The sequence below is a fragment of the Scomber scombrus genome, chromosome 22, assembly GCF_963691925.1.
Source record: "Scomber scombrus chromosome 22, fScoSco1.1, whole genome shotgun sequence".
NCBI classification, from domain to species: domain Eukaryota; kingdom Metazoa; phylum Chordata; class Actinopteri; order Scombriformes; family Scombridae; genus Scomber; species Scomber scombrus.
The window spans coordinates 17,504,319-17,532,057 of NC_084991.1; the positions used below are offsets into that span (position 1 = coordinate 17,504,319).

Below are 27,739 nucleotides of genomic sequence, written 5' to 3' on the forward strand. Positions count from 1 at the left end.
GGCATCTTTTGTTGAGTCCAGTAAAGTACTGCAACTACCTTACTTATGAATGTAATGTTTTCTATTGTAAAAGCAATACAGCTATAATTGGAGGCCCTAACAATGAATAAAAAGGAGAAAATCCATCAGGAAAGGAAGCTAGCAAGTATTTATAGGCTACTGTGTCAATACAGTGGAGGTAAAAATTAGTTCCAGGCAGCCTTGTGTTATCGGTTGTATTATACTATACCGAGGCTTTTCAAGTCACAGTGGAACAAAAATATTCAGATTGTTGCTTTACTACTATACAAGCATTAGGCATTTTATTTTGAGTGTGCTTACCAATAGGTGCAGGCAGCCATGTTGGCGGGGAGAGAAGAAACATTACACACGTAGAAGCAACATTTATTATCTTAAAAGATGAGCATGATGAAGTTTATGAGCTGTATGGCGGTCATTAATAACATAATAAAAATAATCCTGTTTATTAATGAATCCCTTCTGAATGGGGTTTACGACTATCGGTGAAAATACTTGATTTTCCTGCTTTGTCCCAATCCTCTGCAGCGAGTACAGTGCTCATATCTGCTACATGAGCACTGTTTTTTTCACTCATGCTCCACTTACCGCAGCATTATGAACCAATTTAAGATTTCATAATGGAATTTTAAATATTTATCATTCTGTAGCTGTAATGACAAAACTATCATGGTGTGCCCTAGATAGTTCCATGTTGGAGCAAAACAGGTTTTACGTGATTCCTTAGTCGAGATTTCAGTGCACTAACAGCTGTAGCTGATGAGGGCATTAAAGAAGAGTTGGACAAAACCCAACTGGACTCTTGTCAAATGCAGGATAATGAAGAGTGTTGACTGACAAAATCACAAACTAGATTGCTCTTAAACGATTTAGATTTATTTTCTTTTAATCCCAAGAGAAACATTTCAAATTAACCACAGACATAGGGACAGACAAGCATTGTAAAAGTATCCTGTTCATTATTTACCAATACCCTACAGCATCTACTCAAACATCCAGTTACTTACTTAGACATTTAATTTAGTTTTATCAAAACAGTAAAAGTAATATTGAGAAATAATTTCAAGCTGTATTTCATATGAGGAAAAACAAAACTTCCGTAGCACTGTGAAAGATATTTCTACACCTACTGGAACTGTGACCTCAGGGGGAGAAGATGGCTGGTGAAAGCGGGAAGGGGTGCGGGACAATCATAGCCAGGCCATCATCATTTGTCTCCACCTCCTTTTCTATCCTCTTTCCCCAGTTGACACGGCAAATGGCATAGCCAGCCTGTGTCACTCAAAAAGCCATTTCTGTCTTTCCAGACTCTGTCCGTGCTGACAGAGTGAGAGAATGAGGGAGAAAAAAAAAAAAAGGGGGAGGAAAAAAGCTGACAGAGGCATTTTTCAACATGGCTTTTGGTCAATTTCTGTGTGCTTGTCAAACTGAAAGCCACTGCCTGGTTGCTAGGCTGGTTGGAGAGTTGTTAGGCAGGGGTTGAAGTTTGAGTGTGGGGAAAGTGGTAGAGACGAGTTACTGAAGAGGTACTCCATGTTGCCATAAACTAGTAGCACAGTAAAGAGTCGCCTTAACAGGCAGGAGGCTGCCAGGATTCCAATAGACCGAAAGATATTCCTGCTCCATTTAACTGCATTTATTCCAGCTACACATGTAACTTCCAAAAAGGTGGTGTAAAAGAGCAGACCCAGAGAACAAAATCTGGCAGACTTAGCCTTTTGGTTTTAAGTGGAAAATTAGGTACAAGAAACACGTTGAGAGAATATAATAGACAGCTAAAATTAATCTTTCATGCACACAGGCAGTCAGAGATCATAAAATAGGAAATGATGATCTGACCCCAGTCAGCAGCATACAAGATAAAAAACCTCTTGAGACAAATCATCCTGTAATCATCCCTCAATTTTGGCAATCCAATTCAACCTCTCCGTACGTTCAATCACATAAATGGCAACTGACGATCAACAAATGAGATAGAGGATTGCGGTGAGTTGTGTGTGGTTCTGTGGTGGTGTGTGTCGAGGAGAAGGAGGACCGATTTAATCAAGTCACGCCTACTTAGGAGCCCTGCAGTTAGTCTGTTGCTGCACTGCAAATGACAGTTCATTGGCAAATATGATTTGCCCTGTGTTTTTTTTTTTTCTCCCCCCGACTGCAATGCATTTTGAGCAGTCACCTATACCAGTATCTGCCCTTTGCAGTTAATTTAATCAGTGTGGTGTCAAATAAATGGGATTACAGCCTCTCTGCACCTGTCTTTTGGAACATGCTACCATGAAACAGATCTCTAATACAGGTTAGGGAAATGGAAGACCAAGTAGGTGTGTGTTATGAATTGTCCTTATCTTGACAAAGTGACATGTATGGAGATGAATAGATGTATAGATATATGGACAATAGTGTAATGGCTAATGGAAAACTAACCTTTAAAGTTTAGATATGTTTTTGTATTTGTTTTATTTAGACTTAACTGCATTTGGGGTATTGAATTTGTGCATTTTACCTGCAATTCTTAGGCTACCAGAATATACAAACATTCCTAGATCAAAGCCCAGAACATAGTACTATCAGAATATAGTATGAGTTGCATTTATTTTACTTATTAAAATGTGTCTTCCCATGACAAGCCAACTTTGCTTCTAACAGTCATTGTTGTGTGTCCAATCCACACAAAAGTTTCAAATGTGACATCATCAGTTTCTAATCACTTCTCGCTGTGACTTTGTTTCAATCACCCTTTTCCTCTGTTTTACTTTTGCCATTCTGAGAAAAGCAAAGAACAAAAATCAGTGTCAAAAACAAGACTGGGCCTCCAAACACCTCCATAATGAGGAGACAAGGGAGAGAAATGGGGCTAATGTTTGTGGATTGAAATTGAGAGCGAGAGAGAGCGAGAGAGAGAAGTGCAAGTAAAAGAATAGAATGGGAGGAGGTAGACAAGAAAAAAATTGAAGAGGCTAGAAATGAAGAATGAGTTTCAAGGCACAAGTTCCCCCCCCCCATTCCTCCTCCTCTTTCTGCCCCACAAGACTGCAGAAACGCAGATGCTGCTAATCAGCGCTACCTAGAGAGGACATGCTCTGACTAGAGAATCAGCACAGACAGAGATGGAAGATGCAGAAGTACAAGCAATGAAAGGAAAATGAAAACGGTGAAGTTTCATTTGGCTATTCATTCATCACCAATTTATATGAAGGCATTTTTGAAGGCAAGTAATTTAAATTTAGGTTAATAACATATACATTACAGTACTTTAAGTTTCCCTAAATTAAATGATCTGAGTACATAAAAAAAAACCCTCCAAGACAGAAACTGATATAAAAGCAAAAATCCCATCTTAATATGATCCAAAATAACTTCAGGCAAATAATTTTAATTACATATATTACTTCAAATAAATTTTTTTCCACTGCTGGGCACTCTTATAATAAAAAGTGCGATGAGTCAGTCAGCACTGTCAGCATTGTGTTTTTTTTTCTCTTTACAGCATCTCTAGGGCTGCTTGCGTCAGAGCTACAGCATATTCTCAACCCTTCTTTATACTTGTAGATAACCCGTACAGGATCTCAAAACATGTGCGCATAAGACCTCGGCTCATTCACAATATGCAGGAAGGTTGAATCACTCCCGAGGGCCAATAACAAAAGAGCAAGTCAAAGCCAAGTGATTTCACTAGATGCTGTTGCTGTACGTTTATCACAATGTGACGGATGCATTTATTAACTTTTTTTTTTTTTTTGTAAGTAAAAACTTTCTAAAGCTTCTACAGTAAAAGCAGTTTTACCTTGCCAATGTCGCCAAGTGCTTGGTCATGTTGGAATGTTGGGTCTTTTTAAATTAAATTAAAGAGTACGGTGTAGACCAGCTCTATGTGTAAAGTGCCTTGAGATTACTTTTGTTGTAATTGGGCGCTATTTAAATAAAGATTGATTGATTACCATCTTTAACATCTACTTCTATCATTGTTAGATTTGTTTACTATTACAAACTAAGCTGGGAACTGTATCAACCATGTACAATACGAAATGATAGTGTACAGGATAATGCAATAACAGACTGTCAACCACCTGTGCACCATGCTGGCATATGACTGAACACAATTATGTATGCAAAAAAAAAAAAATCACATATGCTGGATACAATAGGTTCAATCTCTCTAGCACACACTCATAGCAGAATACATACAGCATGTGATTGTGCACTTGATACATTTGGCTTAGAATGCAGTATTTCCTGCAGGAGTGCTTTTAACACCACCAGGTGTGCGATATGACAATTCTGCTTCCAAATAGGATGGATAACACTCAATTCGCACACACACACACACACTTCAAATTCAATTTCAACAATGTGGCCACAGGCAAAAGCAGACACTCCACCACTGTATCACTGACTTACAAGCTACAACAATCTTGTGGCCAGCTCAGCACTTGTACTGCCCAGACTTACTGCTTGAATACCCAAATGGGGCACCTTTTAAGGAGTAAAACCCCATGCCCACAGGCTGTTGTCTCGTGGTACTTCAGCTCAAAGAATAAATGGAGAGCTCAATTGTTTCCTCAAACGAAAACTCAAACCAATGTGTCTCGGTGGTTTCATCAATTTTCAGTCATTTATTGCTGTGCGCAGCTGAGCCACTAACTAATGGATGGCAGAAGAGTGATAGGCAACAAGGAAAAACAAATGGCAACCCTTGAAGAAAAGTGTCTAGACAGTTAAGTCAGCAAAGCCATCTCTAGACAATATGTGCAAATTAAAATGCATACACATGCACTCAGGCTTTCCAGCACTGTTTCCCTTTCAAAACAACCTGAATTAAATTGATACACACTTAGTTTTATATTTACATACAACAGAGAAATATCTGCATCTGACAGACCGGTGACATGTTATCACTACATATGTTCATTAATGGACAAAGAACACATGAACAGTAATGAGGCAAAACCAATTTAAAATCTTACAACATCAGCATCTGAACAACAATTCGGATGCTATTACCTGTGAAATATCCAAACGGCTATGGGGTTTAGGAAATAGAAGGCTCCCATACATCTAATGCAGCAGTGTTATAGAAGTACAAATTCCCAACGCTATCCCTATATGTGGTTCTCTCATTGTTTGTTATTGTCAGGTCACTTTGAGTCACCATAAATGAAAAATGCCAAAATGAGCTATTGAAATACTGCAGTGGCTTTCAAGTCAAAAATCATAATTTTCAGCTGGATGTCAAACAATGAGTGGCAGGAAAATGAAAGTGAAATCAATGTCTGCCTTGGGAAATTACCAATGTTCATCCATGTGTCAAGCCAATCCAATGTGTGTATGTGTGTATGTGTGGGGTGAGGGGTTATTATGGAAAAAAAAATTAACCAGGCCACACACCAATAAACACAACTAGGGTGCAAGTGACCTAGACTGATGCCATCAGTGCAACAGCTGAGATGGAGAGAAAAAAAGAGAGAGAGAGCACCAGTGCAAGGACTAGTAGGCAGTGGCCTTTGTGGATCATGATCTAAAATTTCTACCGACACACAATAAAAGGACAACATGGAACAAAAGAACAACAGGGGTAATGTAGGATAAAAACACATGGGATGCACTTAGCTACTGAATGTAAAGATGACAGCTTTTAATGTGCTGTCGACTTGCAGTGGGTTTTCTCTATGAGTATGTTTAAAAATGTAAGAGCCCAGTGGATGGAGAGTCGGTTTACCATACATTTAGTATATTCCCTTGGTATCATGTTACATTTTAAAAATGCATTGTATTATAAAATTGTCGACATTCATTGCATTATAAACACGTGACTGTGTGTGGAGAAAGTAATATGACATTGGGGATCAGTCCTGAATTCGTCCCATGGACAATCTTTTTCTATACTCTTACACTAATACAGAAGGGACATTTATACACATGAGCTTAAAATCCTACCATCTACAGGAACTGAATTGTAAATGAGCTTGTATCATAAAATTGCATTTGCTGGTGAAAAAACAACAGGCACATGAGCATGTCAGCACACTACTGGGAACGTAGAGTATTAAAACTGCAGCCTATCGACTTTTTTTTTTTAGTGTTAGGCTCAGCAAAAGTAAGCAAAAGTGCTAGCTCCCAAACATACCGTGCCTGTTCCAAGCTGTGCGGATGTGCCAGTAACTATTACATAGCAGCCATCGGATTCAAATGAAAAGTATGTAACACATGCATCAAAACACAGCCAAACTCATGTCAGCCGGATGTCTACCCTCTACCAGTTTCCTTTCCTACTCCTGCTCAGAATAGGCCAACCATACCGGTTTTAATCCCCAAAAGCTATGTAGAAGTGCTAACATGCAAAAAGGATTAAAAGGCAAAAAATAGGCTGTGTGTGCGTGTGTGTTTCTCAGATATGCCTGCATTAGCAAGATTTCGTACAACAGCTAGGTGTGGAATAAAAGCACTCCCATGTAGCAGGCTCAGGGCATTGGGTCAGATTTGTTCAATTCATTCCATTTTCAGTGTTTCTAAGGTGTATGTTTTAATTTTAGATCAGTGCCACTGCTTAACAATGCTTGTCATAGAATTGTCCGCACCTGCATGTGAGTAACAGAATAACATTCATTGTAAAAGTTCTTTTTATTTTTCATTCCTTTGACAGTGACACATTTCTAGGTTGTACAGAGAGCGTGCCCCCCCCCCTCCTCTCTTCACTGACACCGCTGTTTCCCTTCATGTGCGTTCACCCACACAAACACATGTTGCCATGCGTAGTGGTACTTTGGAGAACTCAATCGACATCCTACCCTCAGCTCTCCTTAGTGACTGTGTGGGAGGACTGGCTGTGATAGAATGGACTGCTGTGTTATTGACTTCAATTTAGAAAGTGCTGCCTGCTGCTCTCCCCCCCCCCTTTCTCCTTTCATAGCTGGGACCCTGCTGGCCCCCAGCCGCAGCCTACCTCCAGGGGATATCCCTGATTGCAATACTACAGGGTAAAAAATAAATAAATATATAAAAAACACATTCAAACCAGGTCACAAGGTCTGGAGTTAAAGGGTGGACGGTGTGTGTAGTTTTGGGGTTACTTTATCTTTAACCGATATTCCATTTTTTGCCTTTTCCTTCAGTCCAAAATTAAACATTTTTTATATTGCTTCCTTCCTTTCTTGAGTGTTTCCCTTAACAATAATATTTACCTCCACTCAAGCATCCATTTCAAACTTCAGCCCTTTCTCTCCTCTATTGTCTCTGACCTGCTTGGGTGGACAGCTGCTGAAATGTTGTATTATTGGCGGTTACAGGTACATTTGCACCCAACATTTGATGCTGTTCTGGCTGCGCTCATAGATTAGACACAGTTAGCTTGGCTCCTCAAATCCCCCCGCATGGGGGGGAAAAAATGGCAGAGACGGAGGATATTACACAGGAAAAATAACTGGCTGGGAGTTGCTGGTCACATTAGTGAACAGACACACAAAATGCATCTCCTTCAAACTCACACACTCACTCACTGAGACTCATTCTCTGCCGCTGCATGGTAAAATCGTGTATCACATGTAAAAGATTGGCAGAAGCATAACTTGACTAGTGTGTGCCAGTAGATTTCTTGTTATTATGCTCAAATTGGACAGCAGGTTGTTCATTTGAACACAGATAAGGTAGACAACTATCAGGAATGAAATCCAAATTGGAAGCATATTAGAAAAAGGCTCCATTCACAACCTACCTCCCGACTGCTAGGAAAGTCATTGGAAAGCAGTTTGAAATATTGTGAGGTGTCCTTACGCATATATCTGGCACAAGGTAAAATACACAGGAAGATAGATGAATAGGCTTACAAACACACAAACATAGAACTGGGAGAAAAAAAGATTATTGGCATGCACACATGCAACCTCTATCTGCCCACAGTGCTGGCATAATCTGGGTGTGGCCAGGTGGATTTTACGGAAATGAAAAGCTGTTTCATTCTTTTCTCCCATCCCTGGGTCTGTGCAGTAATAGGCATCGGTAAGGGACTAATCCTCCACTACATGAAGCTTGATGGAGATTCTGGGATTAACAGTTTCACAGAAATAACACCGCAAAGAGGGTAATTGTCACTATGATTTTAGGGAGAGGAGGATATTTAGAAAGAGGATGTTTGAAGGTTAGGGGTATCATAGTGGGAGAGGAAATTAAAGATTACCACTTGGAATATTACACAAGGTGGTGTTTGTGATGAAAGTAAGTCAATCTGATTCATGGTGCTTTAAGGTGGTCTACAGGTAAAGCAGGACTTTCCTAGTAATATCTAGGTAGATATGTGGTTTCAGATACAAACAAGGAGCTTTTTATAGTAGTAAATATTTGATCCAAGTAGCTCTAGCAGCCGACTATTCATGCTTGTCATTGTCATTTTATTAAAAACAATTAAGTAAAAAGATAAGTAAAAGTAACGCAAATGCCCCTCAAGTAACAACTGTCACACTTGCTGCACAATAGCATCCTGCTAGTTATGAATTTTGTTTTGACCAAGCCAAGGACATAAACACAAATGGACGGCAGAGAGGGCAGATTCAAATGAAGACAGCATCTTTGCTCCCAAGGAGCTAAAAGTCTGGAAGATTTAGCTGCCCTCTCTGCCATGAATTACTATGTTTTTACCTTCACATTGCTCAGAGAAAGAGGCATCCATTTCCTACGGCCTGGCAGTTGGCAAGGCAACATTGTGATGAACGCACATACAGGGATGCTCCATGAATTCTAATGAGGCCAGCTGACCAATGACGTGGCCAGGGCAGGACTTAAGGGAGTATTAGCATATGGTGAGAAAAAACTGAAAAACACATCCACAAATACTGCATCATGTGTATTAAGTGTATATGATAACATTACTATCACTTGTGGAAGAACACTTAGTTGTAATTGTTTTTTAAAATCTTTAACAAGCTTAAAAATGGACGAGGTCAAAGTAAAAACACTATTTCTTTGGTAATATTCATATTTAGCCATCTTGGCTCATGTTGATTGGGTTAACAGTGCTAGCTTAGCAGTATATTTCTTCTGCTTCCAGCTAACACAGAGCTAGGGCTAATCCCTGCTCTGGCAGCCAGTATGAACACAGCTCAACATAATGAAGCCCATTAGTCTGGAGACAATGGCTGCTAGCGAAGCTCAAACACTGAATAACACAGGATGAGAGAAAAAAGAAGAGTGAAAATGCTCATCTTTTACTGTGTTCCTTTAGTTGCAATGACCTGATATGGCCCTCATTTAAGAGCATACAAATGCATGCTGAATGGGCAAACACAATTAACTTGAGACTGGCCTGCAAATAGTAGACCAAGGTTTAGAGAAGGAGAGTGAGGGCAAGATGACAGAGGAAGAGAGGGAAAAGAACCAGGGTGACAGCACGCTGAGAACAAAAGAAAAAAAAAGAGTAAGAAAGAAAGGAGACAAAGAAAGTGGGCAGAAAGCATGACAGCGAAAGAAGAGGAACAAAAGAGTAAAGAGGGCAAGAAGAGGAAGTCGAAGAAAAGAAGGGGGGACAAAGGGCAAGATGAAAGAGGGAGTGGTTGAGAGAAAAAGATGTAAAACTGAAAGACTGGTTGACAGAAGAATTCATTTAAAAAAAGATAATTGAACCATTTTAATGTTTTGCGTTGAAAAAAACCTCAATTTAAAACCACTGCATAAAAGGAAAAGGTCATAAGTATTAAATGTAGGATAATCTGAAAATATTAGTCTTACAGTGTTAAGTGGAAGCTACATAAGGTCAGTGAAACCAGACTAGTGAGACAGAGCAGGTATCGAGATGTAACACAAATACTCGGAAACCACTAATGTACCCTATTATAATCTCTTGATACGCTGGCATATGATTGGTGTGTGTGTATCTGAGAGAGAGAGGGACTGTGTGAGAGACGGTGAGAGAGATTGAGTGTGAGTGTGTGATGAGAAAAATGATAAACAGAAAAATATCCCCACCAAGCAGTTTAAGCTTTTAGTGGGACACTGATAGCGGCGTGTCTGCATGTGCGAGTGTGTGTGTGCACATAATCTCTTGCAGAATTAATTCCTGGAAATTGAAATGAAAATGCGAGAGGAAGTGTCTGTAGCAGGTCCTTTACCTCAAGGTCAGCATCATAGAGTTTTGTGTGTGTGTGTGTGTGTGTGTGTGTGTGTGTGTGTGTGTGTGTGTGTGTGTGTGTGTGTGTGTGTGTGTGTGTGTGTGTGTGTGTGTACATTTAAGTATGGTGGCCTGGAAATTGGTTTAGGATAACAGTGTGTCAGGGTGTCAGGCACTGGTGAGCAATTGACCACCAGGACATTACTTAGAGGACATACGCACACACACACACACACACACATAAATGCAAATCATTTGTAAAAGTTCACACAGCACAAGACAAGCCCAAACATAGTGTGCCTCTTGTCTCCTTGAGAAAATATCTGTCTCTCTCTGGCTTTCGCTCACACAGAAAACCATATGTAGATTGCCGATGGGCCTGTATTGTAAATCCTTGATCCTGGCAATGGCAGAGGCAATGACATTATCATTAGATGTATCATTCGACTGTACATTCCTCTAATCCGATTGTCATTACTGCTGTACCATACTGCAGGCCATTCGCCCAAATGGAACTACTGACACGCACACACATGCAAACAGACACAGGCTGTTGACCTACATGTGACTGGCCGCAGCCCAGATTTGCTCGCATTCACCCGAGGGGATGAGTTCTGTACTGTTTGAATAGACCCCTTGAACACACTGTCTGGCAAGCCACAACAAAGTAGGTCGTGTGGTACCCCTAAACTACACCCAGTGCCCTCCTGGTCTGGTACAGGGAGGCTCCATAGAGCCTTAGGTGAAACGGGGAGGGCATTGGTCAGGGGCATGGGACTGGCGTCACAGCGTGAAGGTCCCACATATCTGACAACTCATCAAGTTGTCACTGGTCAGCAAGTCCTGGAGGTAGGTCCTGACAACACTCTTCTTGTCAAGAGTCTGTATGTTACACTGTGAACATATGAGGCCACAGTTTGACCTGCGTGCCTGGCTACAATCCAACATGGCTATACTGGCATAACTTAAACTTTGAAAGACACCCTAAATTAAACAGCTTAGATTTGACTTGAAATTCAAGTACACCCTTCCTCCAAAAATGCCAGTAGCTTGGAAAAGTTTTGCTGGTTAACATCTATGACAATGTCAGGAATACCATGTGAGCTGCATACACACTCACATATATGCTGGACCTTGAGAAAACCTTGGCGATCACAGTTTTAAGCCATGCTGGCCATTCCGGGTCAGGATCAAACTCTAACTCAAGGGGTTGACCAGTTTTGGTCAGTGGAGCATTGCTGAGTTTGGGAGGTCGTGACCCCGGCTCCATCAGTACTGAAAAAGCTGTCTTTCCACTGACAGACATATATAGAGGGAGAATAGAGAAATACAGGAGAGTGAACATAGACAGGATGAGGGCCAAGAGGAGAGAGCTACCCAGGCAGCATTGGTCATGTTTCAGGTCAATGGATGATTTTGGTTAGATAGTAGTCAGGGATGTACTGTGCTGGGTAGGTAAAATACAACCTGAGCTCATTCTGGGTCACTTGCTCATCAAATGGTGGCACACCACACCTACAGAAAAGCACACAGGCACCATCTGACACAGAAACAAAACTAGCCAGGCCAGTATGCACACTGTACTACATCTGATTTTTGTCATCAATAATCACACGGAGAACCACAAGCCTTTATTTGCAGTTGGCTTAACAGACAACAGATCAATGAAATGCTGATGTGGTTTTGGGAAGCACATTTGCTGCACATCCTGCATGTTGATCGTAACCTGCTTCGGCATGTGTTGCTTTGCTTGCTCAGAAGATGCAATGAAGAGGACACAGTTGTGCAGCATACCTTTGATATCACCCTACATATAGCCGCGGTCCTAGGGAATCCCTGTGGAAAGCAAAGGAAATAGCCTTTCTATCTTAACACAGGAAAATCCCCCCTGTACTCCTGTGGCTGCCACCTCACTGTTACATGTGCTTCATTGAAGCCCATTCATATTCAACTGCAGTGAAGTCAAGGAGAAAGTCTATGTGTGTATGAGTGTGTGTGTATGTGTGTGTGTGTGTGTGTGTGTGTGTGTGTGTGTGTGTGTGTGTGTGTGTGTGTGTGTGTGTGTGTGTGTGTGTGTGTGTGTGTGTGTGTGTGTGTATGTGTATAATATAGGAGTTGGCTCTAGTCTATACTCCTGTGCCGGTGGGAATAACGTACTGCGCTACAGGCAGTGTGACCTTTTCTAGCTGGCGTGCTTTCTCTCCTCCCTCTCTCTTTCACACGGTTATTCTCAAGCTCAGACACAAACACACACACACACACACACACACCTAGCAGCACTGTCACAGCTAGCTTTACCTACCATCAATTACCCACACTGCTTCCTAGTTTAATGGACATGAGGCTTGTACAAATCATTGGTGATAGAGGGGTGATGGGACAGTAGGGTGCGTTTGTTTTGCCTCTTCTCCTGCAGCAGGAGGGTAAAGCATGTCTTGTTTTCTCCCGTTTGCCTTCTTTAACATGACCTTTATGGCTATGTGCTTCCTGGAGCGACAGTTTGTGCTCAAATTGAGGGTTAAGCCCTGCCTGTTTAGAGTACTCTAACTACCTGCAAAAGCATATGTGATGGAGGGTAGATGGAGAATGGATACAAATATATAAGCTGTAGCCACAGAACATACATTCTGCTTTGCCTTTTCCCTTTATGACATCTACTGTACTTTCTTGTATATTTTCAGTATTCAAATAAATACATTTTTTCACTTCATCTCATATTAAATCGTCCTCTGACTATGATTTGGAAGAAAGCATCCGTTTATCTAACATATGGTATTAAAGTAACCTTATCAAATTCATACAATCTAAACTTTTATGTCTATTGTGCTGAGGAGAGACATGGGGACTGTTTATATCATGCCATATGCCCTATCAACCTGAAAAATAAAACATAAGGGAATAGGTGGCATACACAGTAACAGCTACAAAAAACGATCAAATGTGAGATAGCTGGAATGACATTGTAAACAGAGATAGACAGTCAGAGATGAAGTATAGTGACACAGTGACGGACGAAGAGTGAGCAGAGAAGGGAAGACAGCGAGGAGGGGTGAGGGTGTAGTGGGTGGGGGGAGTTAATGCACAAAACACACTGCATCAAACCCAAGCACTGCTCCAAGCAGGATGCGTCAGCAGTCCATTCATGTTCCTCTATTTTCCACTAAAGGACAAAACAAGAAGAGTGAGAGAGTAAGGAAGAATAAAGTGAAAGAAAATCGAAAGATTAAAAAAAAGAAAAGAAAAAAAGAGCAGACAAGGAAAGGGAAAGACAGAGGGCATCATGAGAGAGAGAGGGGAAGCGAGAGTGTGAGAGAAACAGTGTTCCATCTGTCTGCCTTTGCCACCACAGAAACGCTGGAAAGCTTTGCCAGACTCGTTGGAATTGCTGGATTGTTGCTGGGCATAGAGGGGTTAAAATCTGGTTGCTGTGGGGATGCCACTGTCCATCTCAGCCTTTTGCTTGGAAAGACTGTCTATTCCCCTAAGCTACACAAAGCCCCAGAAAGCCACAGAACAAGAGACTATGAGCATTAAAAAAGAGAGCAGAGGACAGCAGGAGCAAACTGGTTTTTGAAGAGGTAGATCTCTAAAAAGGTCTGAGTGCTTTGAGCTCACCCAACTACCTCAGGACACTGCAGAGAGAGCAGGAGGGAGGCAGAAAGAGAGCGAGAGTGAGAGAGCGAGTGAGAGAGAGAGAGGGTGAGAGAGAGAGAGTGAGAGAAAGAGAGAGAGAGAGAGATCCAAGCCGGCGCACGCTCTCTCTTTTGCTGCTACAACGGATCCTTTCCACATCGACGCTACTGTTAACGTCACGCCTGTAAGCCGCGCTCACCCAGCGCTTGCCTTCGCTGTCTTGCTCCTCTCCCCAGTCGGACGCTGCATCAGCGAGGAGGTGCTGATCACCACGAGGAGAGGAGGAAAAAAAGAACTGAAAAACAAGAAGATAAAAGAAACAAGCCGGAGAGAGGAAGGAGAAACTGCGCACCACCCCTCCTCCCTCTAACCCACCTCGATCAACCCAGCTACAACTCCCCCACTCCTCCCAGCACCCCCTTCCATCCCCCACCCCACTCCCCCTCAGAAGAAATTGACGGATTATTGGGAAGTGCACGGGAGGCAGGCTGCAGCTGCTGCTGTGTGTGCTCACTACTGCTGCTGTGTGCTTCGCAGGGATGGTGTGTGTGCGTTTGCAATTGCTGCTGTCGCCACCGCGGCTGCCGAGGCTGGAGTGTGTGGCTAGTTAAGAGGAGAAAGAAGATAATGTTTTGTGTTTGTGCCGCCTAGCCTTTTCAACCCCTGCCGAGCACTCCGGGAGGGAAAAAAAAGACAAAAAGAATAAGAAAAATCAAGTGGACACGACGCCACATTGAGAAGGGGAGCAAAGGAAAGAGAGAGAGAGAGAGAGAGAGAGAGAGAGAGAGAGAGAGAGAGAGAGAGAGAGAGAGAGAGAGAGAGAGAGAGAGAGAGAGAGAGAGAGAGAGAGAGAGAGAGAGAGAGAGAGAGGGAAAAGGGCTGTCAGACTGATCAACCGACCAACTGATTGACCACTAAAAAGTGAACAGAGGAATACAAAGAGGAGGGGGTCTGCCCCCCCCCAGCTCCCAGCTTGTCAATCTCCCCTCCTAACCATCGCCAACAAAAGGCAAAGAACATTGGAAAGGACTGTGGAATTTTCATTCAACCTTCCCCAATCCCACCCCCGCCTATTTCCCTTTTTTTGTACCTTCTGACTTGGCTTTGGGTGCACAAAAAATTGTGCGTGTGTGTTCGTGTGGTCGCCTGTGCTATGGAGACCTGGGTAAGGTGTCTAGCAGGGGGATCAACTGTCGGATTCCAAGGACAAGCAAGAGAAGAGGAGCCAACAGCAAGAAGCAAGCACGGGAGCACTGCTGCTTTGGGAGCCTGACTGGATTCCTATCTACAATCTTTTTTCTTTTCTTTTTTTCCTGATTAACAAGGAAAGGGAGAGAAAACACTCACAAAAGGGCCTTCGAACCTTTCTATTTGGATGTGTGGATTTACAAAAGGGCTCATCTTGGTTAAGCTCTTTGGCATTGTTTGACAGAGCAAATATAAAAAGGGTTTCTTTGCTGCTCTTTGGATATACATACATCTGATCTGAACCCCACAGCTCTTTCTGATTGCAAAAAGGAGGGAAGCTATATATCTCAGTTCAAGGACCTGTAATAATAACTTGAGGTAGGTGTCTAGTGTTTCAACCCCTCTTTGCTTCAATTTGTAACACCCTACCCTCCCTTCTGTCTTGTAATAAGGTTCTTGGTTGCTTGATTTACCATCATGTCCTTATCATACACACATTTCAGAAAAGTCAGCCCTCTCTAGCCTCTCCTCTCTTTTTGCCCCTGATGACAGTTCAGGGAAATAAAAGCATTGTTTAATTGAGGATAGGTCAAGTCCACTTGCCCCCTTAAGCAAGCATCCAAAACCTGTGTTTTCTCGTTGTCCTCTTCAGTTTCCTTAACCTCTTTACTCTGGTCCCCTTAACACTACAACTAGCCAACCAGCTACTTTCCCTGTCCCCAAAGCCCTCAAACACCCCCATCCTCCCCCCCAGATGATGCTGAATTATGAACGTGCCACATCATGAGTCTCCTGGGGCGGGTAGCTGTGCATCGTGCCAGGAAAGCCGCCCTGCTCTGTGTAGTCTTCCTGATGGCGCGAGCGTGGAGCAGCGCCTCCCTGGCCTTGGCAGGGGCGGCGGTATCTCAAGGACCCCAGGGCTGTCCACCGCAGTGTTCCTGCAGTAATCAGCAGGGGAAGGTGGTGTGCACCCGACGTGGCCTCACTCGTGTGCCCCCCGGCATTCCTGCCAACACGCGACACCTCAATCTAATGGAAAACGCCATCGAGGCGGTGCAGGCTGACTCCTTTCGCCACCTGCACCACCTTGAGGTGCTCCAGCTTGGGCGAAATGCCATACGCCAGATTGAGGTGGGCGCGTTTAATGGACTAACCAGCCTCAACACACTGGAGTTGTTTGACAACCGGTTGACAGTGGTGCCCAGTGGGGCCTTTGAGTACCTGTCTAAATTAAGAGAACTGTGGTTGAGGAACAACCCCATTGAGAGTATTCCCTCCTACGCCTTCAACCGGGTGCCCTCCCTCATGCGACTGGACTTGGGAGAGTTAAGGAAACTGGAGTACATCTCAGAAGGAGCTTTTGAGGGCCTACAAAACCTCAAGTACCTCAACCTGGGCATGTGCAACATAAAGGGTGATATGCCAAACCTGAGTCCTCTCAAGGGCCTGGAAGAGCTGGAGATATCTGAAAATAATTTCCCAGAGATTAAGCCAAGCTCCTTCAAAGGCCTGCGCTCTCTGAAAAAGCTATGGGTGATGAACTCTCAGATCACAGTAATAGAGCGCAATGCCTTTGACGACCTATCTTCACTGGTGGAGCTTAATCTTGCCCACAATAATCTGAGCGCTGTGCCACATGATCTGTTCTCCCCGCTCAGGTACCTGGTGGAGCTCCATCTCCACCATAACCCTTGGAACTGTGGCTGTGAGGCTGTATGGTTAGCACGCTGGCTAAGAGAGTATATCCCTAGCAACTCTACTTGCTGTGGACGCTGTCACTCACCTGCCAGCATGAGAGGTCGTCAGCTTGTTGAGGTGGACCGAGGTGAGGGAGCTGCAACCCAGTGTTCTGCCCCATTCATTGCTGATGCACCAAGGGACTTGAACATCTCAGCAGGACGAGTGGCTGAACTTCGCTGCCGCACAGCCCCAATGTCTTCAGTACGCTGGCTCCTACCCAATGGGACTATCCTGACACATGCCTCTAGTCATCTGAGAATATCAGTCCTCAATGATGGTACCCTTAATTTCTCAAATGTCCTGGCAGCAGACACTGGCACCTATACCTGCATGGTGTCCAATGCAGCCGGGAACTCTAATGCCTCGGCCTACCTCAATGTGAGTGCACCTGAGCTTAATACATCCAACTTGAGTTACTTTACCACGGTGACTGTGGAGGTCTTGGGGCCAACCACAGAGATGCCAAAACCTAAAACGACCACAACCACAGCTGCTGCTGCAGGGGCTGGAGTGGCTGGAGGAGGAGGGGTAGGCCAAGGGACAACAACCACAACTGCCTCTCCTTCCGTCTTTCAGCCAGTCTTCATCTCCACACCAACTGTGTTGTTGCAAAGCACTGACAGCCCACCAGGTGCAGCCAAGCCATCTGTGGTGCCAGCAGTCAAAGGTGCCACTGGAAAGCCCGGCAAATCTGGCCCAAGTCTGGATGAAATGATGAAAACTACCAAGATAATAATAGGTTGCTTTGTGGCAGTTACAATGCTGGCTGCTGTCATGCTTGTCGCCTTCTACAAACTGAGGAAGCGCCACCAGCAGAGGAGCACAGTGGCAGCTGCCCGTACTGTGGAGATTATCCAGGTGGATGAGGAGGACCTTCCACCACCAGCGTCTGCAGCTCAAGAGGCGGCTCTTTCATTGCCTGAAATCCGGGACCATAACAGCATACACAAACTGGACTTTATCAGCCACAAGACTGACTACAGCTTTCACAAACCCAAGGCCGAATACAAACCCCAGCCTGATTTCACCCTTCACAAGCCGAAGGCTGAGTATACCACATATAAGCCAAATATGGACTTCAGTAGCCACAAATCCATGCCAGACTACAGCACTCACAAATCTACACCAGATTTTAGCCTTCATAGACCAAAGCCTGACTTCAGCCCATTTAGACAGGACTTTAACACTCACAAACCTAAAGCGGAATACAGCCCATTCAAACCGGACTTTGGCACCCACCCAAAAACTAGAACGGACTACAGCCCTTTCAAACCAGATTACAGCACTCATCCCAGACAGAAACCTGACTTCAGCCCATTCAAACGGGATTACAGTACCCAGCCAAAACCTAAACATGACTACAGCCCATTAAAGTCAGACTACAACACACAGCATAAACCTAAGGCTGAATACAGTCAATTCAAATCCGACTTTGGCACTCACCCGAGACCTAAACCTGATTACAGCCCTTATAAGCCTGACTATAGCACTCAGCCTAAACCCAAAATGGACTACAGTGCCCAGAGATCTAAACCTGACAGTACCTACAAACCCAAGGACCCTTACGCCACCCACAAAACTACAACTGATTACATCGCCTTCAAGACCGACTTCAGCCCTCACAAAGCGGATTACAGCGCCTTTAAGTCTGATTTTAGTCCCCACACTCAGAGACCTAAACTTGATTACAGTCCGCACAAAGTGGACTACAGCCCCCATAAAGTGGACTACAGCACTCTAAAGCCCAAATATAACACCTATAAACCAACTGGCCATGGGGCTAAATGGACAGACAACAATGTTGGGAACTCTCTGCCTCGAACCTTGCCCAGCACCATCACAGCAATGGCTGAGCCCTTTGTCATAAAAACTCACACCAAGGAGAAGGTACAGGAGACTCAGATTTAAAAAGGCCCCAAAAAAGGCTCCCACTCCTTTCCCTAGGTTCCTTGCTCCTGCCCATCCCAGTCCCTCACCGCCTCTGTCCTTTCCTCCTAAAATCATGCAATAGAATGCACAACAAAAAAAGGACAGGAACTACTTTTTGTACAGAGTGCAAACTTAAAAAGACTGATGATTTCTTGTTGTACATGCTTATAAATAAATATATATATGGACAAATTGAAACTACCATGGGCTGGTGATAGAGAAACATATATTAAAAAGAAATTGAAACTATTTTCTAACTTGTAACTTCTATTTAAAACAATGAGTTGTTTAAGATGCTGTCTTGACTTTGACAAATGAGGGTAGACTTGTTTTAAAAAGGGGCATTCTGTGTGATTTTTACACCGTGCTACAGAGAATGCAGTGATAAGAAAAATATTTATACAGAGAAGACTTTCTTTAACAAAAACCGAAAAAAGGTCAGTGTCGATCTTTACAGGTTAATCTTGTAAAAGCACCAAGAATTTGTACTGTGCCAAATGTTATAAATGCAATAAAAAGGATTTTTGGAAGAAAAAAAAGGAAGTATTAGAGAGAGATGTTTTTTTCCCCTTTTCTTCTCCTGGCGTATACTGTAACGATCAGCCAAATGCTTTAGACACTGCAGTAAGACGCTGCAGCTATACTTTAACCCTGCATGTGCTGAATGACTCAGGCAGAATGATTCACAGTGCAGAGGTGGATGGTGCTCTCTCAACATCTCCAATTATTATGTTCTTTACGTGTACGGGAAGAGTTTGTTCAGTTCACCATCAGTGAGTGTCATGGTGCTTCATCAAGGTGTGGTTGGTCAAAAGCATGTTTTTAATATAAATTCTTTAGTTCAACAAATGCATTAAGATGTTAAAAGCTGAAGGAATGGTGTATCCACAACCTAGTAAAGATATGAAATGATGTTAGATTCAATGCTAATTGAAATCGTCATCACAGACTGCTTTTCACTGATGAGTGTAGCTCTTTTTCTACATTACAGGCTGAAATCATACTGTATCTAATGGGTGAAAAAGGTGATAAATTAATGTGAAATATTGTTTGGTGTTTAGACTATCTTGCACTTTGCCAAAATATAGATCCTCATTTCACTTTTCATTGCACTACCAGCTGTTGTGCCTTCATCAATCAGTATGGGGGCTTTTTATGGTGACAAATGCATTCAGGTCTTGCTGTTAACTGTACATTTTTCATTTTCGACAATATCACCCCTCTCAATCATAATACAGCCTCACTGTTCTCTGTTTAACAAGGAAAGATAACATACAACATACACAGTGGTTAGTAAGCATGCGTTAGATAGGTGGCCCAGTTTGATTTTGGAAACCACAGTTAAAGGGCTGACGACCAAGTGGTGGTGTTTTTTTCTACCGTTACTCTTTTCAACTGTCTCTTGTCTTATTTCATCACAAAACTAAGGACAGAGCCTCAAACACTGGTTTATTTAGATGAAAAAAGCAAGAAAGACAGAAAAAACTACCATGGGAGTACACAGAAGTAAAGAGCAGATTATATGACTGAAGAAGCAATGAGTGGGTGACAGATGACAAAGAGAATACTACAAAAGAACTCCATGGCAGTGACTGAAAGCTGCGTGGACTATAATTGTTACAGCATATATAGATATTCCCTTCTCATGGACCCCTATAAAGCTGCACAATTCTGAAATAAAAGTAATCTAAAAACAAAGTAACTAAATTCTAGGGAAGCATGACTTCATCAGATCCATGGTTGCAGGCCTGTGCAGGCTGGCAAAGCTTTGGCCTAGTAGTGTAGTTGACAACACCACTGACGTAACCAGTAGCAAGGGTTGAGAATGGAAAGCTGGTTAGGGAGTTTGTCTCTCCAACACTAGCATTTTGATCTGAGTGACTAATGTAAAAGAGGGTGAGAGTTTTGAATAAAAAAGGGGAGAGAGATTGATATGGTGCATCAAAAGAGTGTCGAGTTTAGCTGAGAGCTTGTGACATATTTAACCTACTGTAGAAGCTGTCAGAAGAGCAGAGTGACGTGTGTTTGTGAGGGTGACAGTGCAGCTCAGATAAATTAGTAGGTGAAAAAGGGAGAGGGAGTAAGAGATGGAGATTTAAGAGGACCACTGAAAAATGAGAGCAGGAGCATTATTCAAGTTTTTTGTTGTTGTTGTTGTTGTTGTTGTTGTTGTTGTTTTTATTTTAGAGCATATCAAGTGCTTGGAAAAATGTCAAAACTTGTAGAGTAAGACACCATTTGTTGTAAATGTACAATTCAAATGTCGTCTAGCATTGTACTACATTGTGAGGTTGGCATGATGGCATGAGTGTGAACAGGGATGGCAAAGTCCTGCTTCAAAACAGTCAGAAAAAAATAATTTTACCACATAAAAAAGGGAAAGGGTAAAACGTTCTTCCTTCCCTTGTGGAGGCCGGACACTGGACTCTATTTGGAAAGGGAGGGATGTCTGGCATTTAAGATAGTAAAGAACAGAGAGACAGATAAGGAAAAACTTTTTCATCCAACCAAAAAGCAATGCATAAACAGCATTTTTCGGTTAATAAACAGGTGTGATTACATAAGTGGTCACGACTTTATCAGTGCCTTGTCAAAATCAGAGTTATATTACCCTCCAACAACTGTCACTGGATTTGGGTAAAAATAACCTACTGCAGTGCACCCAGGGCCGTCACCACTGGTCACTTAGGCTAATATCAGACATAATCAAATCAACTAAAGCTCTTGCTATTCTCACCTTCTCGCAATGCGTGTTAATGACTCAGCTTGCATTTTAAACATTGAGCATTTTCTGCACATGCAAGAATGAGCTGGATAGATCAGACATGCAAATCTGTCTAGATTTGTCAATGTATCGTCTCCTTGTGCTGGCTATATTTTCTGTTGTATGCTGGGTAACATCTAAAAAAAGAGAAAATAAAGAATAAGAGCTGCATAGTGCAGGGGTTGTAAAACGTGGCAAAGATAATGGAGAAAGCATCAGGAAAAAGTGAGAGAGCATAGCGTGATCAATCTGAACCTCGCATTTAAAATGCCCATTTCATACTGCACTGACCATTTGTCACTACACTGACTCATACCACCAACACCATGCCTCAGTCTCCCACTCCAGTTTTTTTACTCACAATTGTTTTGATCACATATCTATGCAAAGGCAGAGAGCGGATTCTCAATTGTCTCTAATATGAAGCATGTGAGAGGAACGTTCAAACATGTCAAAAACAAAAAGGTATCAGTACTGTAAAATGTGGATTGTGAACAGTTGTATGAACAGATGTAGGAACTATATTAAGTACTAAGCTGTGTTATGGCATCGTGTCATAAGCTTGGCCGTACTGTATTGCATTCATCTATGCCTCAGTATTGGTGTAGCATGATGGGGCTTATGCTACACCATACTGCTCAATACCAAAGTATGTTGTGTTATGCAGTCACATTCAACGCTGCACTGTGCTATAAAAGGCTCTGTCATAATAATCAGTCAACATGGCTACAGGGTCATCAATCAGCCAATCAGCTAGCCAGCCACCGAAGGGCCCGTCTCCATGGGAAACACTCCTTCGCTCAATCCCTTCCTCCTCTGTGTCATGTTTTTTTTTCTTCTTTTTTTTCCTGTCTGTGAGCTTCATTAGCAATCATGAAGCCATTTGAAAGAGGAAGCAAGGCAAGATGCACCTATTTACCCACAGCTCAAAGGGCCTGGAAAGGGAGGGAAAGAAAAGGATGCAGAATTGGAGTAAGAGGAGGTAAAAAAGAAAGTGGTAATGAAAGTAAATGTCAATGGCAAGAAAACATTTAACGGTAAGAGAGGGGGCTTGATGTAAAAAGCAAAGAGCAAACAGCAATAGAAAAAAAAAAGATGTGGACAGAAAAATGTAGCAGAGCTGTATAAGGTAGCTGATGAAAGAAGTGTTTCTGGGAGACTAAAACAACTATGTATAAGAGCTGGGAGAGAAGAGAAGGAGGGAGAAATGACAGAGAGAGAGAGTATGGAGGAAGGGAAAAAAAGGGACAGATCAATTAAAAGCTGATTAAATTACAATTGAAATAAGAGAAAGAAAAAAGAATAAGTACAGATATCAAAAGAGGGGAAAGCAAAGCAGTGAGAGTGAGAGGAAGAGAGAGCAAAGGCGCTTGGGAGAGGAGTAAGCAGAGCAAATGTGATGCAAGAGTGCCAGCTACAGATGGAATGGGGGATATATAGCCTGGCCATCATGGCTCCTGCATGATTGGTGAATGGCCTGGACTGCACCACAAGGGGTGTGGTGGGAGGGGAGGCGGGGGGATTGACAGTGGTGTTACCATAGCGAAGTGCAGCAGATAAGAAGTGCTGATACCAGTAATGGACAGGACCACTGGGGGTACTTGAGGGAGGGAGACCGGTGAATATGAAGGCAGAGAGGATAGGAGGATCAAGAGGTCAGCACAAATGGAACTGCAGGGACGATAACTGCTACAGTGCAACCGTGTGTATGCGTATGTGTTTTCAGTGTGATGAAGAGGACACTGAATTTTACAGGTCAAAGCCCTTCAGCCAGCAGCCAAAAAAACAAACTAAAAAACAACATACTTTCACCCATTTAATTTTAAAAAAAGAAGCTCATTCTGATGTTAGGAGGGTCGTTTGGATAGTTTGAAACCCAATTATTTTGATGCGATCTCTTAATTAGGCTTTTTTCCCCTCACAGTAAATTACCAGGCACTGAGGCACAGAAGATGGCTAAAATAAATGATTTCATTTGAATGACCTAGACCAATAGACATTATAATCTCAATTGCATCAGCCATTTATCAACTAAAGATCAACACTTGTCACTACAGCGGAAAAAATGTCCATCTTTAATGCTGAAACATCTTCTGTTTCCACCAAAGTGGTTATATTTCTCAATCAGTGTGTGTGTTCATTTGTATATGACAGTGTTTATGGTAGAATTATTAATAATTAACTGGTGATCAATCTCCATTAAAATGTACCAGCCAGCACCAGTCAGCACAACAATATCCGTTCATCACTGGCAACAATGTTTCCATCTATGTGGGTGTTTTATGTGGTAGAACATTTTAAAATTTTAAATACAGTTAAGATTTCAATACCATATAGTTTGTTATACAGGCTGGGTGCATGGTTATTGTTTTTTTAATACAGCAAAAGTAATATATATTCGGGTGCTCTTTCTGTTGATAAAATAATGGGTCATGTTGAATCTTATATAATTCATATGTTCAGCCTGCAAGTTGTGCATCATTATGATGTTTAATCTTTGCAAATCTGTGTGGATATTAGGTTAATATGGACAAGTATAGTGGATGCAGGAGCAGCAGTATCATTTCAATTTAAATACCAGATACATGATTTACTTGGATTATATTGAAAATTAATCAATTTAAAATGCTTGCAATTGTCATGCATCATGTATTTTATTATATTTTTACAATGAATATATTATTGATAAATGACATAGCTGATCAAATTAATGTAACAGCTTAAAATTTGCATCACTAGTTTATGCTACAGAGTATGTGCACTGGAGACTGCACGCGCTAGGATTTTGGTGTGTGCACTAGCCAATGTGCTAGTGGAGCAGACAGGAAGCTATTCTAAGCAGGCCTGCGAGCATGCTGCCTTGTGAGTCAACATGAGTCAGGGTTCTTTGGTCCTTGTGTCAAATAAAAGGGACCGGATGGGATGCAGGATTCAGATGTCACCCTAATTCAAATTTCTGGCTTTGTGATTTAATCTCCACTGATTAAATTATTAAATAAATAAGCCATGCTCTGTTGAGTATCCAATTTATATACATTGCATTTGGAATATGAAGGTTTGGAAAAAGGGGAGGAAATTCAGATATAACTGGTTTGGAGAAAAAAACAGTGAAGGCAGGTTAACGTTTGCTGGTGCATCTGTCTTTAACTTTGTGGAAATGAATGTAAATAGACGTATTCAGTGACCAGCTGGTGGTATGATTTGTTGTTACTGGGGTCAACAGAGGTGGACGAAAAATTTTCAGCACAGTATACCGTTGGCTTTAAGCCTAGTATTATCGAGGCTTTAGTGTTTAATAGGTGCATGATAACAGATTTTACAAAGGTAGACTGAATGGAAGGTGGGTTGTGTGTGCTATTTTTGCCATGTGGAGGACCACTCAAGTGTTACTCCTCGTGTGCGACAGATTTAATTGCCCTTTTGGAGGGAGAAAAGCATCCCTGTGTTTTCTTAGCAACCAGAGACAATGAAGCCTTACTACTTTTATGATCCTGTCCAGTAGTTGAGGCCGAGGTGTGTGCCCAGTAAATTATGTCTAGTGAGAGCAGCAAACAGGGGATGGAGACCCACGTGAGGAGGGGATGTTGAGGTTTTTGCGCGCTTGCAAACAGAAATAAAGACACACAGACACACACAAGAAAGCACATACACACAGAGCAAAAAAATGAGGCTATTGACCATTAACTTTACTGCTTCTGTTGAGATTTACAGCCCGAAGAAAAATGGTCATCACAGACGCAGCAACACCGAGGATACTGTGCTCAGGATCAGCCGTCATTCACTCACAAACATACATAAAAATACACACACAAGAGAAAGTATCGGTAACTGCACAGCCTTAAATGATGCATTTTCAACCTGGACTGTATTAACATGTTTTCTATCACTTACAATTGAAACTAAGCACAAGCTCCCTGATTCTGCGTCTGTTTAATGAAACTGAGGTTTCATTAAACAGACAGTTACACACAGTTTCTTTTGACAAGAAACCCTGTTTCCTTTGTGCTGCATGTACAGATTAAAGAAAAAGAGGGAAAATGGAGTCTTTCTTAGTCTGCTTGTTTAATTGAATATAAAGTAAGTCTGAGGGTTACAAAAAGAGTTATGGGATTTCATCTTTGCTGGGATAAGAGTGAGTGTAATGTCCTCCTGTACTACTAAAGAAAAGAGGCAGAGATAAAAACAACAAAAGACCGAAAGTAAAAGAATTAAGCAAGGTGGATAGCGAGAACGGCACATTATCTGTGATACACTGATTTAGTATGTCAGAGGACAACAGTGTCAGATGGAAAAGGGACACCGAGAGAGAGAAGTGCTCAACAAAAGGAGAGTGAGAAAGAGAGAGACGAAGGGCAAGACGTGTAGGGATAAGGAGCAATAAAGACAGGAAAGAGGAGAATTGAAAAGGTGATTGCGAGAGATAAAAAGCCCCTATCTGACACATTACCGATAGCGCCGTATTTGTTCTGTGCCAACTGTAGGATCATGAATTTATACCAGTGTGGACTTGCGAGATGACAAGCAGCGTGCTAATGTCAAAGACTGAGAAAATGGGCACTGCTGAGCACAGTATGGCACATGAAAGCAACGTCAAGATGAAAGCTTTGACGAACTGCGTACAGCATCCTTGGGTTGAAACACAGTTTTCATGGGGTGGCAGAATTATTCAGCCGCTGCAGCAAACTGCTGTGTGTGTTTAAATGTGTGTGTGTGCATTTGGGTCAGCAGTGATCTGTAAAGATCAAACAAATCAATAGCCAACCTCTGTTGGCTGTGGACGAGTGACGCCCCCGCTGCATTCTAGATAGGGAAGTATTTTTTGCCCCAATTGGAGTATTTATTATTTAGCAGGCGGGCATTTGTCAGCCCAGTTTCATTACTTAATCTAAGTGGTATAAAGCATGGATTCAACCATCAGATACTCAAAACAGAGAGGGAGGGGAAATAAGCTTAAAAGCTGTTTTTATGAGGCGGCAGGGTCCAGGCACTGATCCCAGCCACAAGTTTTAATGGATCCCAAATAAACAGTGTTTCCAAAAGGACTTACTTAAAATACAGCCTTTATTTAATAGAAAAGGATGTGGGTTTGATGGCAGATCTGAGACGGCAGTGAAATAATAAGACTGTGTAAACATTTAGGTCATTCTTTTTTCCCCATCAATTGTGACCTCAAGTAAATCTGGTTGGACTTTAATACATTTAGTTACTGTGTAATTTCCTGTGGTTTTTGGTCAAGGCTGGATTCATCCCTTTGTTTCAAACAAACACTTGAAATACAGATGAATGATGTCTAAGGTGCTGAAGAGCTTGTGCATGAGTGACTGCGGGATAACCTGTGCCAGTCTAACTATGCCACCTCTGCGTTAAAGCTGATCAAAGCGTATGCCATCCAAGGAAACAGACAGCAGAGAACATTTAAACCCAGTAGCTGCTTATTAATGTCAGACGCACTAAAACTAACTTTGTAAGATCTTCTAAAACTAAAGTGGGACTACCAAAGAATTGCATCATTAGAAGCAAAGGAGGAAATTACAAAATATGAACGCCTAGCTTGTTGAATAGAAATTGGAACTTTTAAACCTATGAAATACATACATGAAGAAAAGAGATCTGCTTCAAGAAGAGGATTTGTGAATTTAATTTAACAGTTTCAAGAAAACCAATAAGTTAGTGTCCGAACAGATCTGACATCATCATATGACAAATAATAAATATCAAGTATAGTGATGTGTGCATTAGGGTGGATTTATTTCTCATACTTTTATGAAAGCAGCAGATTCATTGGACAGTAATTGTTTTCAGGGCTGTGTGAAGCATTTCATAACAGAAAAAAAATTCTACGAGAGGTGAATCAGAGGCTCATTGTGGCCTCAAGCTGAGCGCGACCTCGTCGGCCTGGCTGATATACGAGTACCTGCCCAACGGGGGAGCCAATAATTAGACAGCCGGTTATACTCTTCTGCTTCCCTCACAGATATCGTGTCCCTCGCTCCAACTAATTAATCACAACCGGACACATCAAAGACGTATGTGTGTGCATGCAGGCTTATGTTTGTCCATCAATTATAGTTTTGGTGTTGCAATAATACGACTTCACAAACCCAGTCGTGAGCCATAGTTGGGGATGTACTCTAAGAATGTAAACATCAGGGACCAGTGCCTGCAGTTAGAAAAAAAAAATGTAAAGCAAGAATATTGAAGGGAGCAGTAAGGAAGAGATGAGGGGAAATGATAAAAGAAAAGTAGAAAATATGGCATGGGTAGACAAAGAAAGGTGGCTCCGGATTTATAATTGGTGGGAGAGAGGAGAGGAGAGGAGAGGAGAGGAGAGGAGAGGAGAGGAGAGGAGAGGAGAGGAGAGGAGAGGAGAGGAG

General features: G+C 42.2%; 2 protein-coding genes across 2 annotated transcripts in view; one reads left to right on the forward strand and one right to left on the reverse strand.

The window, feature by feature from the left end:
- Positions 1–27,739, reverse strand: part of snd1 (staphylococcal nuclease and tudor domain containing 1) — a 177,855-nt gene that overhangs the window by 79,179 nt on the left and 70,937 nt on the right. The gene's annotated exons all lie outside the window — the stretch shown is intronic.
- lrrc4.1 (leucine rich repeat containing 4.1) lies at positions 15,716–18,580 on the forward strand. The gene is made up of 2 exons (XM_062444102.1): positions 15,716–18,005; positions 18,108–18,580. The coding sequence occupies exons 1-2, from the start codon at positions 15,716–15,718 to the stop codon at positions 18,578–18,580; spliced, it is 2,763 nt and encodes a 920-aa protein (XP_062300086.1).